Below are 16,611 nucleotides of genomic sequence, written 5' to 3'. Positions count from 1 at the left end.
AAATAAATAAAGAAACTTAAATAAATAAATAAATAGTAAACATTTTAAAAAGCAGTAATGAAAGCACAATGCCAAGGAGTATACATAACTTCACTGTGAGAAGAAAAAGCTTCCAATGTCTCAAATTCATTCAGGAAGCAATGGTCAGCCTTAGCCAATTCAACTTGCTGATTGCCAAGGTGGCAGTTTGTAAAGAAAAAAAGCCCTGGTCTAGGAGACTACCAACAGCTAGTTCTGCAAGCTCGGACTCACGTAACTTTAGGTTTTGGAATTTGAAAACACAATAAGTGAAATAACAGCATGAATGATAATTGCATTGTGAGTACTAACTCTAAATTCTAAACTTCGTAAGAGCTTTAAACGCATTATCCTCTTTTAACCGCATAATCCAAGAAGGAGTTGTGGGCACATAATATATACTTTTTAAAGGACGATTAAATGAAGTAGGCAATAATATACGGTACCATTTTGCACATAACGAGTTTAGGTTCAGAGGTGCACACTGTTTTAAGGTCACGCATTGGAGTAAGCTGGTCCAGCCAATATTCCAGGTGGAAGAATGCTTGGAACATGCATGCCACTGCATCAGACCATACAAGAGAGGAGGTTAGGGGACTGGGTGTGAAACACTGGAAAACTTAAAAAACCTCTTCCACAGACCTACAGCTTTCCGTCGGCCGCACCACACTTCATAGGTCTCCGGAAGACCGGGAAAGAAAACCAGCCTTTCACTCACCCCCAAGAAGCTGGATGTCACAGCCTGGACCTCCCGCCGAGGCTCCCGAGCGCCTTCGCCAACCTCCGCCTCCCCCCCAAACCCCTCCCCTTCACGGATCGCGCACTATTTGTGACCGTGAAACTACATTACCCATAAAACCGTTCGAGAATAGCGAACCTCCGCCGGAAGTCAGGAAGAGTGAATCCGGCGCCGGGAAGAGTGAGAGTGGGGTTTTCCCGGTGTTGCGGCTCTATCCTGCATTCCTCTACTCTGGTCACCTTTGGGTTAGTAGCAGCAATGAGTAGTTAGTCGGCCCCGGTGCCTTCCTTGGGGTGGGTGACCAATTCTCAGTACTTTTTGATCTCAGCGCTGTTGGCCTGGCCATGCTGGGTGGTTTGGCGCAGCCTCGGAATGCGGTGAGGGTGCAGGCGCGGGAGCTATGGGCTGGTAGCCCGGCTTCACAGAGAGGGCAGGGGATGCCGCCGGTAGGCTGCGGTGGCCTTTGCAGCCCAGTCTGTGAGGTGGGGAAAACGAAGTGCTGCCTCCTCTGTATATTCCCGTTTAAAAGGAGTCTCACAGAAGTGACAAGAAAGTAAACTATCTCAAGGCAATTAAATGTTAGCAGAGACCTTGTGTAGGTGGCGCTTGACCTGTTAAATGGCCACCTCGAATGCTGAAGGCCGTGGAATTCGTTAAATCGTCATGGACTTCACTGACGGATCTGTATTTGAACTCTGCCCTGTCTCTTTAACCATGTGACCGTGAGCGAGTCGTGGGCCCTCGGTACTTACCGGTAAAAGTTGGGTGTCGTTTGCTTAAAGGGCCTCTCAGAATGGTCTGTGTTCATTTTGGAAAGCAAGGACGGCATTTGGCTAAGGGAATCACCTCATCCTGCCTTCAGATTCTTACCTTGTGGAGAACCTGTCAATGAGAAATGAAAAAATAAATCCAGCAGGAGAACTGGAGTGCAGATTCTGTGTGATTCTCTGGAAAGAGAAATGGTTGTTTCTAGATGGCTATGCTGCCACCAAAAAAAAAAAAAAAAAAAAAAAAGCTAAGGGAGAAAGTATACATTTTTCACTGCCTTTCTTCTGAGAATATTGTAGTCATAAGAATTGCACCGGAGATAGTGAATGGTACTTTATTTTTGGAGGACAGTTTTGCAGTCTGCCCTGTGGAGTGTCCTGTGGGGAGGGTGTAGAAATGACTATGACCTCAGAACATGACACAGTAAAATATTGCTTAAAGTAAACCTAGCTGAAGAACCTGTGTGGTGATTTTTTGGAAAATCCGTTTTAGGGGAAAGGCAACTTGAAAGGGACACTATCCATGAGTCAGTATACAGCAATGATCCCAAATGAAGTCCTGAAAAGTTGTAGCTTTTGTTACTGATAATATTTGTAAAGCATTTAGAAATCTCAGTATGAACAGAACAGCGAAGTAAATTCTACAGTAAAGAAATAGTTTTCTCATATAAAAGCCACTCCACTAATTTAAATTATAAACACATTTTCACCATTCCTGTGAGTAGTTTTTTAAGCCTTTTATTTTAATCCCAGTATAGTTAAGTGTTAAAATTAGTTTCAGGTGTACAGTCTTGTGATTCAGCAGTTCTATATGCTATTGCGGGCTCATCCTGAGTATACTTTAATCCCCATCACCTATTTCACCTGCCCCACCCCCGCCGACCTCCCCTTTGTGTAGTTAAATTTTACCTTTTTATAAGTAGCAGGAAGATAAAAACACGAAAAGTAAATTTTCAGCCCATTTTTCCTTAAATTTTGTTCATACTCCCTCGACTATAAAACTGATCAACCAAATTGCAGTGTGGGAATGCTAGAGACGGCACTCAAAATGTATGGGCTATAACCTTTTCTTTTTAACCCAAATATCTTAATGCTTAGATTGATAGAAACTAGTTAGAATCCAAATCAATTCTTTTTTTTTTTTTAAAGATTTTATTTATTTATTTGACAAAGAGAAATCACAAGTACACTGAGAGGCAGGCAGAGAGAGAGAGAGAGAGAAGGAAGCAGGCTCCCTGCTGAGCAGAGAGCCCAATGCGGAACTCGATCCCAGGACCCTGAGATCATGACCTGAGCCGAAGGCAGCGGCTTAACCCACTGAACCACCCAGGCGCCCCCCATATCAATTCTTAAATAGCATTTCACTGAACAAAAATTAATACCTTACAAAAAATATTTTATTCTCATAGAGAACTTAAGCTTGAACCATTTCCACAAAGAATAGCTCAGTTTGTACCCTACCACTTTCAATCCACATTGAGATGAAATTTATTAAGAGGTATGAAACCTATTTTCTATATTTTTTTCTTACTGAAACAGCAAATAACAATGCAAAGTTAATGGTTTAAAAAGCTTCTTTGATTCAAATTTTGACAAAGTGACCAAAGGAACAGGGTTCAATAATTGATCCAAAATATATTGTTACCTGATTTATGACAAAAATGATAACTGCAGTGCAATGGGACAAATGGTAATTTCAAGAGTGGTGCCAAGTCATACGGATTATCCACTGGGATAAAAATGTATCTAGCCCCTACTTCATACTATGAACCAAGATCAATCCCAGATGGATTGTAGAATTAATTGTGCACGGGAAAGCAATAAATTGTTTTCATGTGAAACTTAACACAATTTTCGAATAATCAGCTGTAGGATAATAATTTTCCTAAGGGAAGGCACCTGTTTCTGGGTACTATAGAATCTAAGAGAATACTAGTCATCATCTGCTAAAAAACCTCTGACTTGACTTACGCTTTAACTCCCCTCATTCCTCTGATCTATATTGAAATCCCTCCGGAATACTTCAGAGTCCTCCTCCTCTTCATAATGTTTGTTACCTGACACTCCTTCTCAAGGATATGCCTCCTTATCTTTATTACCAAAGTTCTTCATACGTTGTTATACATCCCATGATGAATTATATTTAAAATTTAAATTATATTTAAGACAATTTTGAAATTTATGCTGTGATGACAATTGACTACTAATTACCTTTTGAAGAGTATGTAATTTAAAAACCATAACTGTCATAATTACATCTGTATGTAGGTAATGTTCCACCATTGAACAAATAGCAATTGAAAATGAGGATTTTTTTTTTCTATTTTCCTCTTTTTAAGGAAGAAATGTCTTCTATAAAAAGAAGCCCAAATCAAGAAATAATTTCCCAGTTTCACTATTCAGCAGCAGAAGGAGATATTGCCAGGTTAACAGTAATCCTCAGTCATTCTCCATCTCTTCTCAATGAAACGTCTGAAAATGGCTGGACTGCTTTAATGTATGCTGCAAGAAATGGGCACCCAGATGTTGTCCAATTTCTACTTGAGAAAGGGTAAACATTTTAGGGACTACTACTTGAAGGGCTCTGGTTTAATTTCTGGGTTACATACTTCCTTTTATATTTTTCTTGTAGCCATATTTATACCATTGGGCTTGTAAATAACTCACTGACCAGTTTTATTATATAAAAACACAGCATAGTATCTAACTAAAAGCCTTTAACTCCATTTGTTGAGAGAGAAATCCTTCATACTTAATATCAAATCAAATTTATGAGTTAGTCTAATCCTCTACTCCCCAATAGAAAATGTAGATCTACCCACTATGACTATGAAGAACCCCTCATAAAATTTTAATTTCTTCTTATAACATATAAAACTTACTGTTTTTATTTTATAATTCCCCAGAAATACTAAATATCTATCTCTAACTTTTCGTCATTTATTATATCTTTTAACCTTCCCATTAGTAAATTATGTCCTAAAAGGGAAAAATCTACATAATAATCATTAGTGGGGCTATCATATGCATCTGGAAACATTTTATTGTAATAAATATTAAAGAAAATGTTTATTTCCTATTTTATTTTTCTTTCCATCTGTAGGTGTGACAGATCCATTGTCAATAAATCAAGGCAGACTGCACTGGATATTGCAAAATTTTGGGGTTATAAGCATATAGCTAATTTACTAGCTAATGCTAAAGGTGGGATGAAGCCTTGGTTCCTAACTAATGAAGTGGAAGATTGTGAAAATTATTTTAGCAGAACACTATTAGACCGAAAAAGTGAAAAAAGAAATAATTCTGACTGGCTACTAGCTAAAGAAAGCCATCCAGCCACAGTTTATATCCTTTTCTCAGACTTAAATCCCTTGGTTACTCTAGGTGGCAATAAAGAAAGTTTCCAACAGCCAGAAGTCAGGCTTTGTCAGCTGAACTACACAGATATAAAAAATTATTTGGGTCAGCGTGAAAAGATCACCTTGATTTTTCTTGGAGTAGAACTTGAAGTGAAAAAAGAATCATTTAATTATGCTGGAGAAGTCCCAAGAGAAGAAGAAGATGGGTTGGTTGCCTGGTTTGCTCTAGGTATAGATCCTGCTGCTGCCGAAGAATTTAAGCAAAGACACGAAAATTGTTATTTTCTTCATCCTCCAATGCCAGCTCTTCTGCAATTGAAAGAAAAAGAAGCTGGTAAGAAGTGTATATGGTTTACCTATTGGTAACAATTACTTGTTGGTAATGATCGGGGTTTTGGAACTGGGTTGGAGTTATACATATCTTCATTTTCTAGGAGGCGTGCTTTTTTCAGTAAGCAATGAAATTAGGCTATCTTCATTAGAACTTTCCTAAATTTCTCATTCTAGGGTACTACTCTCCTGAGCAGTTACAGTAGTTTTAATCAGCCAAAATTACTTTCCCCAAAATTAATCCTAATGTGTGCTAGTGTTATTTGATTCTTCAGTGAATAATTATTGAGCACTTGCTACACACTAAGCATGATGGCAAAGACTGATTATTTTGTTTTCTGTTGCTGGGTATGCTAGTTCATGTGGGGCCTTATATGCCATGGTTTTATTCCAAATTGCTTTTAAATGTTGTAACCTGACCTATGGTTTTAAAAAACAAAAACAAAAACCCTCACTCTGCCTGCTCTGTAGATCATGATTTGTAGGTAATTAAGTGTGAAGTTAGAAGTCTTGTTAAGAGGGGATTGGCGATTACAGTAGTTTAAGTAAAGAGATTGCAGTGGATTGGTTTGATGGAGCAAAAGGGAAAGTTTGAGATGTTCTGGAGGTAAAACTGATCAGGCTTGATCAGTGTAGAGGCTATTATAAGTGAGAGAGATGATAGTACCCTGGACCACAGCCTGACTTAAGGTGATAATGGTATAGATAAAGAAAGGGGTTTATGTTCAAGGTATATTTTAGAGAGAAAATTATCAGCATTTGCTGATGGATTGGGTATGGGGTATATAATGATGAAAGAAAAGATCAAGAATGATGGCTAGGTTTGAGAGTTTAGTAATTTGGTGTATAGTGATACTATTTCTTGATTAATATAGGGTAACAGGTTGAGCAAGTGAAGCAGGACAGTCTTGAAGTAAATAAATCAAGATTTTAGTTTTGGGCATATTCAGTTATAGAGGAGGATATTGGAATCTGGAACACAGAGGTGAGGTGTGAAGTGGACATACCCATATGGGAGTCATCAACGTAAAGGTGATATTTAGATCTCAGGAAACTGAGATGGGGAGTTGAGAACAAGCAAGAAAGAGAGCCTCAGAATCATACCTTAATTCCCCTAAATGTTGAGGTCAGGTAGAAAGAGAGGAGCCATCAAAGGTATTATTGACAGTGTGGCCATAAGGTACGAGGAAAACAGGAGAATGTGCTCATGGAAATCAAGAGAGCAGAGTATTTCAAGGAGGAAGTGGTCAAATATATTGAATGCTGTAAGATAGACCAAAAAAAATTATTTTAAGGGTCTTTCATTTTGGTAATAGGAAGCTGTTGATGAATTTGACAAGAGGTATATTGATGAAGTGGAAAGAATATAAGCTAAATAAAGGTATCCTCAAAAGTTAGTGGGAGGTAAGGAATGTCACCTTGTCATTGTCCACCTTCCCTTAGAAGATGTGTGGTGGGTCCTTTCAGAGACTGCTTAGATTATCTCATCCCAAAGTCTGGATTGGTATGTTTTAGTCTCCTCATCTATGGAGAAAACATTGCACTTTTTAAAGAAAATATCTTTTCTCAGGCCACTTGGGTGCTCAGTCATTAAGTGGCTGCCTTCAGCTCAGGTCATGATCCCAGAGTCCTGGGATCAAGCCCCTGCATCAGGCTTCCTGCTCAGTGGGGACTCTGCTTCTCCCTCTGCCCCTCCCCACCACTCGTGCTCTCATTCTCTCTCAAAAATAAATAAATTATTATTTTTTTTTAAAGATTTTATTTATTTATTTGAAAGAGAGATTACAAGTAGGCAGAGAGGCAGGCAGAGAGAGAGAGGAGGAAGCAGGCTTGCTGCTGAGCAGAGAGCCCGATGCGGGACTCGATCCCAGGACCCTGAGATCATGACCTGAGCCAAGGCAGCAGCTTAACCCACTGAGCCACCCAGGCGCCCTAAATAAATTATTTTTTGAAAAAGAAAATATCTTTTCTTTGTAGCTATGTAATTTTAAGATCAAAAGGGTCTCTCTCTTCCTCTCTCTTTTTACTAGCAAGAAAACTGAGGCCCTTTTATTCACTTGCTGTGTAAACTTCCACAGTTAACCTCTTTGTGCCTCAGTTTCCTCCTCTAGAAAGAGAGGATGATAATACCTACATTATAGGATTGATCTAAACATTAAATAAAATGAGGTAACCTGTTGAACTATGTAAGTATTTTTATTCATTTCACATAAAATATGTTTGTATTATTTGTCATTTGTATTATCCACCAATACCCCACTATCCTCTGTGTCAGACGGGCCAATAGAAATCTAACTGTTTTGTTCCTCATAAATAAATAAATGATACATATGAAGATCTTTCTATGATGCGTCACACATAGTTGGTACTAAATAAATATTAGCATTTCTTATTGAAACAATATTGAAATAATGTAAGTAGCACAAATTACATATTACAAGATGACATAGTAAGGAAATATTTACTGTTGCCTACGGTTCATTGAATTTCAGTATTAATTTGTTTTTATGCATGGTTTATTTTGTTTTTCCCAGTTTAAAACATTGTTATTGTTGTTTATGGTCACTTTGCTTTTTTTTCAAAAATCCTTAACCCAAATAATGTGTTTTAGTGAGAGCAAGTGTCAGGCAAATGCAAATGTAACATTTCTACTTTTACTGTTTCAATTATAACATTTCTGATCAGGCCATATTCTTTTTTGAAGTACCAGGGTAAAGGCTATAGCCAAAGTATATATATTTTTATATATGTATATAGAAGATTTATTCTAGTAGGCATTTTTTTCATGAACAAAGTTAACCATGAATGTTATAAATGAAGTATTTTTTTTAATATTCTGTGCAATTTCCAGTTGTAAACAGGATGTGTTTCATGGTGACATGAACCGGTACTAGTTTAGGGACCCAGGAAAGGAAATTCCTGTAGTTTTCTATTAATATGTTCTTTATAGTCCAAGTCTAAATTAGGAAGTGTCTACATAGTGTATTTTTATAAGAGTCACTATTATAAAATCAATATTTGTAAGTTCACTAGAATACACTAGAACCTTGTGTATCTAAAATTTAAAAATCACCAATTGTAAAAGCCTGACCTAATATAGTATATAAGACAGGTGTGCTAATACCTATCTTACATAAGAGTTGCATCTTATTAGTTCAAATTAAAGTTAAATCAGATTTTCATCTGTCATCTATTGGATTAAATATTTAATTTCAAAAGAACTATACATTATAAAAATAAGAATATGAAAATTCTTGATCACCTAGCTATTCAGAAAATATAGTGTATGCCTTGACTTATGAACATTTTACTTTGATATTAATTTGTTTACAGTTTATCACAGAAATAAAACTTTTTTATGCTTCTCTTAAAGGGGTTGTAGCCCAAGCAAGATCTGTTCTTGCCTGGCACAGTCGATATAAATTCTGCCCAACCTGTGGAAGTGCAACTAAAATTGAAGAAGGTGGCTACAAAAGAGTCTGCTTAAAAGAAGACTGCCCTAGCCTCCATGGTGTTCACAATACATCATATCCAAGAGTTGGTAAGCTTTTTCTTTTACAGTGAAATTTCAGCCATCTGGAATCTTAGGGAATAAGACATTCTGGGAAGACAAGATTTTGAGTTTTTGAGGGGTTCACCTTTTTATTAAAACCACATTTAATATAACTTGAGACTATAAATATTAAATATTAAATAGTTTCATGGCTTTTAAGTAAGGGACATTGTACATAATTAGCCTTTTTTTTCTTTTAAGATTTTATATATTTATTTGTCAGAGAGAGAGCACAAGCAGGGAGAGTGGCAAAACATAGGGAGAAGCAAGCTCCCCGCTGAGGAAGGAGCCTGATGCAGGGCTTGATCCCAGGACCCTAGGATCATGACCTGAGCCAAAGGCAGAAACTTAATCTTACTGAGCCAGCCAAGCATTCCTAATTAGCCATTTCTTAACTCTGAGTTAATCAAAATGAATTTTATGTATTAAAATACATGATTTCAAAAGTCTACCAATCTGGATCTGCTTAGTGCAGAGACCAAAAAGAATAAAATAAAATAAAAATAAATAAAAAACAACAATTCAGTACCTGTTCAGGACATCACCAAGGCAGTACAGGCTGGAGCTAGCATCACTCGTGTTGCCTACCTATACATACCTTCTCTCCTTCTAAATGCTGCTTTGGAGCCTTCTATAGGTTTGGAAATATGAGAACCTCGTCCTTTAAAACTTGTGAAAAAATAATAATAAACTAATCAATACCTGAGGAAGTCTCCTGAGAGTAAAATGCATGACTTTGTGACACCTGGTTTCACTGCTCAGGAGCCTTTTCCGTTTGATTCCTGTTTTCAGTCATGATCTAGCAAGGAGAATTCACTGCATTAATGACTTCTGGGAAATAAACTCTAAGTTAAATTTTATGTTTTTAATGGCTTAAACTTAGTCATAGAGCCACTTTAGCTTTTAAAAACATTTGTTCAAGTTTGGGATGGAAGGGAGAGGAAAATTCGTATTTACTATGGTAAAATTTGTATTTTCTTCATGCCATATAATACCTACTCTTGGAATGTCTGGGTAGCCCACTCATTAGGCATCTGCCTTCAGCTCAGTTATGATCCTGCAATCCTGGGATTGAGTCCTGCATAGGGCTTAAGAAACCTGTTTCTCCTTCTGCCTGCTGCTCCCCCTACTTGTGCTCTCTCTCTCTCTTTCAAATAAATAAATAAATTATTTTTTAAAAGTGCCTACTCTAACATTTTTATAATTAAAATATATGCCTAGCATACAGTAAGTATGTAATACCTGTTGCTATTAAGAAGAAGGCAAAATTGATCTTTCTTTACGTATCATATTCTTTACAGTTTCCCTGAAATATTCTGTCATGAGGCAGAAAGAAACAGTCTCATAATTAGAAAAGAGTCTTGTTCTTATAAGGGCTATACCTTTTTATTATACTATTTGACGGTGACTTTACACAATGAGTCTAAATTATTTTTCCTATCATTCACTCATCTGATTTTTTTTTAAAAACAGATCCAGTAGTAATCATGCAAGTTATTCATCCAGATGGGACCAAATGTCTTTTAGGCAGGCAGAAAAGATTTCCCCCAGGCATGTTTACTTGCCTTGCTGGATTTATTGAACCTGGTAAGCCTTTATTTAATAATTTTAATAATAATCTTCCTTTAACTTAAAATTTCCAAATAAAAATTTTAGGTGGCATTTGAAAATTATCATGCTGTGAAATTGGGCATTTTTAAATATCTTCTGTGTATTTTGAGTGCTGTAATATTTGTTTTTACTAGAATAATTTTGTCCATTTTAATAATTCAACATTTCGTCTTTCATATTATTGCTATTACCAAAGTAACTGCATGACTTACACCTTACTTCCTTCTTTACTAGACCCAACTTTGTCACCTTATCAAAGAGGCCTTCCCAAATAGCCCCAAATACATTAGTTAGCATCATACTCTGCATTCACAATTCTGTCATCCTGCCTGACTTTTCCCTATAGTGCTCATTACTACCTGACATGGTTTGTATGTATGTATGTATTTATGTAAGTATAATTGTATTTATGTATATGAGATTGTATCTCTGTATTTATTATATGATGTATGTATGATGTATCTATTTATCTATCTACTCTTTTCTTATCTTCTCATACCAGAATGTAAGTTGAGTAAGGGCTAGGACTTTATTTCATTCATCATTATAGCCCACACCCTTAGAGCACTGCCTTATATGTAGTAGGAGCTCAGCAAATATCTGTGGAATAAATGCTAATTAATATATGTGTTTAATCTTAACTTCCAGTATTAATCTGCACTGATAATAATAGTAGTAAACATACTTTGTGCACACTCTCTTTTGAAGGCTTCCCAGATATTAAATCATATGATCCTCATACAGCCTTATAAAGTACATACTTATTACAGCCATTTTACAGATAGGGCACTGTGGTACAGGGGCTGAATCACTTGCCCAAGATCAAACAGCTTATCAGTGATAGGGCAGGAATAAAAACCTGAGCAATTTGGCAGAGTCCATGCATGCTCTTAATCACTATGCTGTCTCTAATAACTCTATGCCCTTTTTTTTTTTTAACTGCTTTGTGCCATTTTATTTATAAATACTCTTCAATTCACCCATCTGCTGTCGGACAGTTAGTTTATATCTGTTTTGGCTATTGCAAACAACACTGCAAAGAATATTCTTATACTGCTCCTTGTGCACATTTGCAAGAGTTATCAAGGGTATACTTGAGAGTAGAATTGTTGGCTCATAGGTTATAAGCATCCTAACCTTTCATAGACATTGCCAAGTTGCTCTCGGAAGTGTTCCTACCAATTTATAGTCTAAAAGCACATGAAATGTTCTATTATTCCATATCTTCACCAAGTTAGGATTTTCATACTTTATAATGTCCTAATCTGATAGGTATGAAATAGTCTTATTGTAGTTTTCATTTCCCTGCTGTTGGAGCATCTTTTTCAAATGTGTTTTAGGCATCTGATTTTCTTTTCTCTGAATTTTACATGTTTATACTCTTTGCCTAATTTTTTTTTTGGTTGTTTATCTTTTCTCATTTCAGGTGTTTTGTAATATGTATTCTTTAGCTATGGTCTAGCAGATATCTTAACGCTAGTCTATGATTTACCTTTCCACAATTTTTTTTGGTGAACATGAGTTGATTTTAATATGGAAATATAGCATCTATTTGAAATAAAAAGTTACATTTAAATAGCAAAATATTTCTAAACTTTCAGATAAACTTAGAAAACATTCTCTTTATTCTATTTCTCAATTCTAACAAATCAGAATTAAAAAGCACATTTTGGGGTACCTGGGTGGCTCAGAGGGTTACGCCGCTTGGCAGGGAGCCTGCTTCCCCTCTCTCTCTGTCTGCCTCTCCACCTACTTGTGATCTTTCTCTCTGTATCATATAAATATATAAATATCATATTTATATGACTTATATGATATTTATATATGTTTATATATATAATATATATATTTATATATTATATATGTCATACAAATAAAAATAGATATGTATTTATATATATATAAATTTAAAAAAAATTTTAAGTACATTTCTAGGCACTACTTTATTTTATCATAACTGAGTCAATAGTCATCTAGAAGAAAAAAAATCATTTAGAAAGAAAAAATACTGTTTCTTATATGGTTTTTAAACTTTTAGTGTTAATGTAATTTTCAACTCTTTTCAAGAAAGTTATCTGCAGTAATTTTTTAACGACATAAAACAGTTTCAAAATTTTAGTAAGGAAAAAGCCATTTATAAAAATCTTGGAATGGTAATTTGTAACTATTTAGTGATAATATGTAAATGAGATAATATATAAAATGTTTGCATAGTGTTCAGCTAATAGCAGGTGCTGGATAGTTGTAGATGTTACCATTTTTACACTGTAACCAAAAAATCTGGACCTTCAGGAAAAATTTTGGGGCGTTTTGATTATGTATGTGGTCATATACTTTAATAATTTTTTTAAAATTCCAGTCTAGTTTTAGGCTTCTGCTTTCTCGTGCTTTGAATTGGGTTTCTGTCCAAAGTGATTTCCAAATGTTTGAACCATTCGGAGCACAAAATGTCCAAGGCATGTTCATCAGCTACTTGTTCTTTTGCCCCATTTGATTAGGAGAGACAATAGAAGATGCTGTTCGGAGAGAAGTAGAAGAGGAAAGTGGAGTCAAAGTTGGCCATGTTCAGTATGTCTCTTGTCAGCCATGGCCAATGCCCTCCTCCTTAATGATTGGTTGCTTAGCTGTGGCAGTGTCTACAGAAATTAAAGTTGACAAGAATGAAATAGAGGATGCCCGCTGGTTCACTAGAGAACAGGTAAAGTTCAATTTAATTTCCTTCTTCTATTGATTGTTCTCTGACTGTATCAGTTTGGGCATGCAGCAGGGATACATGTTTTCACCAAGTTGAATGAATGGTATGGCCCACCCATCATGCATGGATTACAGTGTAATTGATGTGTCCTATATCAGCTCATTCTGTGAGGTTCTTTTAGTTAATGACTCTGTGCCATTTTCTAATTTCAAGTGCCATTCCTTCAGATTAATGATGCTTTTCAATGGACTTAAAATAGGTAAACATTATGAGAACTATGAGAAACAGGAAGATTATTCTGAGATATTTTGTATTTTAGTTTACAGCATTAAAACAAGTAGTCCTCAAAAAGTATCGGTAAAAATGCTTAAAATTTTTGAGAAGTTCTTGTACTTTTTAAAATGTGCTTAAGGACACAAATAACAAAACTATATACCAAAGATATATTCACAAAAACTTTTTAAAACATCTTCCTTCAGTAGTATAATGAAAGATAAATTACTTGTCTGTGTTTTGCTTAACCCAAAGTATTTGTAGAGAAAACAAATGGATGCACTATTAGTAATGAAGAGTGAAATCATTTCTGCTTTGCCTAAACAAAATTTATTTTATGTTCAACTTCACAAAGGACAAATTAAGTGTTTTTTGGAATTTTATAAAATGGAAACTATTGGAAAGTTGATTTTACTTTGAAAATAAGTGTGGAGGGGCACCTGGGTGGCTCAGTGGATTGAGCCACTGTCTTCGGCTTGGGTCATGATCTCAGGGTCCTGGGATCGAGCCCCGCATCAGGCTCTCTGCTCGGCAGGGAGCCTGCTTCCTCCTCTCTCTCTGCCTGCCTCTCTTCCTACTTGTGATCTCTCTCTGTCAAATAAATAAATAAAACCTTTAAAAAAAGAAAAGAAAGAAAAAATAAGTGTGGAGCATGTACTTTTCTTTTTCATGTCCTTATTTTCATAAGGGAATATGCTCTTCTGGAATATTTTTACAAATTGATTCATTAACTCATTGAATCAACTAAAAGTACTGTACTAAATTTTGCATATTGAACATGGATGTTGTCACTTTGTACTGTTGTTACTCACTGTAAAATAGCCACATTTTAGTTAAATTGCATAAGCATAGAAGTAGTACTTAAGTTATGACAGTGTTGAAATCCTAATACATTTTATTATGGTGTATTTTAGGTTGTGGATGTTCTGACCAAAGGGAAGCAGCAGGCATTCTTTGTGCCTCCAAGCCGAGCTATTGCCCATCAGTTAATCAAACACTGGATTGGAATGAACCCCAATCTCTAAATCAAATAACTAGATTTTGGGTATTAATTGATTTCTAATAACTTATTCCTCAAGTGAGATTAGAAATATTTATTGCTCTTTGGAATGTCACAACACAGTATTGGGTTTCCAAAATAGTTTCAACACGTACTTTCCATCTTAACCATAGAATCTGTGTTTTTGTAAGTTAAAACTTTGCCTCAGTTTTTGTTAAATCCAAGTCAGCCTGTCCAAATATTAAACAATATTTCTATTAAGAAAAATCATGTTATAAAGATGGATACTCTAAAATGTAAACAAACCTAAATTCCAGTGCTTCTTTAAAGCATTAGACTGCTCACTAAAGTTCTATTCTTGAGAAATAATTTTAATGAATTTTAAGCTTCATTTCCAGTCACTGTGTTACCATAAAGGTTCTTTCAGCCGTCAGTAGCTGATTTTTGTTCACTTCCCATTGTATTCCACTTTTTCTCCTGGTTTCACTGTTCTAGCAGTGGTGCTGTTATAGTGCTACCATGTGTCTGTTTTGATCAGTGTTAAGAATTTTCTACTTTAACAACTCTGCTAGTGATCAGAATACATGCCTTCGTGAAAGGAGAGTTTAAGTGAGAGCATACCATTATGTATGGAACCTCCCCCTTAAACCTAAAATCAATTAATATGTATAGTTATTTATTACACTCAAAGTTGTTTTTAAGACAAATCAAAATTCTCTGCTTTCTCACTGAAATCAAGTGTATTTGAAGAATTCTCCTCAAAGATCAGATGTTTAAAATTTCCCAGATAGGTTTACATATTTAATAAAAACACTGGCTTTATGTCATTCTGTGATAAGGGATGTATCTGTATTAGCAAAAATTATGTAATCATTACTAATTATATTTACTAAACTGAAATGCAACTTTTTGATTTTGGCCTTATTTCAATACATTCAAAGAAGCCTTTATAAAATAAGTATATCTTAGAACTGAATCAGCAAGATTCAGAGAAAAGTAAACTGTAGGAATTCACAATTTCACAACATAGAACTGTCATATTTTATAAGGCTATTTTGAAATTGTTTTAAAAGCTAGTCTATAAATATATAAGTTTACATAATTTGGCTCTTTAGTATTTTATGTTAGAACTGGAAGAGACCATAAGGATAATATATGTAGATCAGTGACCTTTTATAGATAAAGAAAAAGAAATCCTGAAAGGTGAATTTAATTAATTTAATCCATTAAAGTTGAATCAATTAATTAATCGATGAAAGTTACACAATTACAACTTACCATTGTTCATACAATTAATTGTAATTATAGTTAAGTTGCTTAATTTTAACAATCTGTCCTATATAGCCTAGTGCAGGACTCTTCCTCTAGTAGGAAGTAGAAACTACTATTTAAATTATGGGTAAAGTTAAGAAATTAAATGACAAGAAGGAATGATAAGACGAAATTAGGAATAAGGAATAAAAAGAAAAAATTTAATTTACCAATATTGTTAATTAAAATTTTAGAAACTAAAATCATTTAACTTAAATATAATTTTCTTAGATTAAGAACTTTACTAATGAACAATGATTTTCTTAGTAACAGATGAAATGTTATTGGGATCAGGAATTTGGACAAAATTGACTTACATTGGACATTAAGATACATAATAAAATTTGAACTACATAAATACATAGAAAACTATGTGCCTTGATTCTAATGAAGTGGGACTTAAAACTTAAGGTTCAGTTTTACTCCAAATTTACTTAGAGATTCTAAGATTACATCATAAAGTTCCAGGTTTCCATGTTCAGGTAGCAAAGTAAAATATAAAATATCAACAAAATATAGTTATAAATTTAGCTTTGGTTATTTAATCCTATGCTCAGGGAAAATCAGTAAGTAAATTGTTGTTACTAATAATCATTCTTAACATTGCTAACCTCTGAGGTAAATAACTGCATGTAAGTGAAAGGAATAGCAAAGAAATTTCAGAGGTTCAAGTGCCATGAATGTATTCTAATGGAAATGAAGGTAACAATATATTAAAATATTTATCCATTTATTCTGTTTTGTGTGTTATGTATTTTTTAATATGTTTTGATAAATGTCTTCTGAAAAATGAAAAAGCCAAACTTTAGTCATCCTCCCTTGTTTAATGATGTGTAAACAAAAAGTATAAAAGCCCTTTTAAAAGTGGTCCTATCTAGAAAAATTAAATCTTTAAGTCATATGTGTATATATACACACATACAAACTTACACGTAGACATTTGTATACACAGTCA

General features: G+C 34.9%; 1 protein-coding gene across 3 annotated transcripts; it reads left to right on the top strand.

The window, feature by feature from the left end:
• Positions 1-889: 889 nt before the first annotated feature.
• Positions 890-16,389, top strand: NUDT12 (nudix hydrolase 12). Of its 3 annotated transcripts, none has more exons than XM_059175607.1 (7): positions 890-1,002; positions 3,864-4,075; positions 4,628-5,217; positions 8,587-8,754; positions 10,240-10,353; positions 12,876-13,075; positions 14,260-16,389. In XM_059175607.1, the coding sequence occupies exons 2-7, from the start codon at positions 3,870-3,872 to the stop codon at positions 14,368-14,370; spliced, it is 1,389 nt and encodes a 462-aa protein (XP_059031590.1). In that variant the 5' UTR covers positions 890-1,002; positions 3,864-3,869; the 3' UTR covers positions 14,371-16,389. The 3 variants fall into 3 exon arrangements, with proteins under 3 accessions (XP_059031590.1, XP_059031592.1, XP_059031591.1); XM_059175608.1 differs by having other exon boundaries at positions 905-1,002; positions 3,868-4,075; XM_059175609.1 differs by lacking the exon at positions 10,240-10,353.
• The last annotated feature ends 222 nt before the right edge of the window (positions 16,390-16,611 follow it).

Source organism: Mustela lutreola, chromosome 5, assembly GCF_030435805.1.
Source record: "Mustela lutreola isolate mMusLut2 chromosome 5, mMusLut2.pri, whole genome shotgun sequence".
NCBI lineage: Eukaryota > Metazoa > Chordata > Mammalia > Carnivora > Mustelidae > Mustela > Mustela lutreola.
The sequence above is the reverse complement of the archived record's forward strand: the minus strand, read 5'-3'. Positions and strand labels throughout refer to the sequence as shown.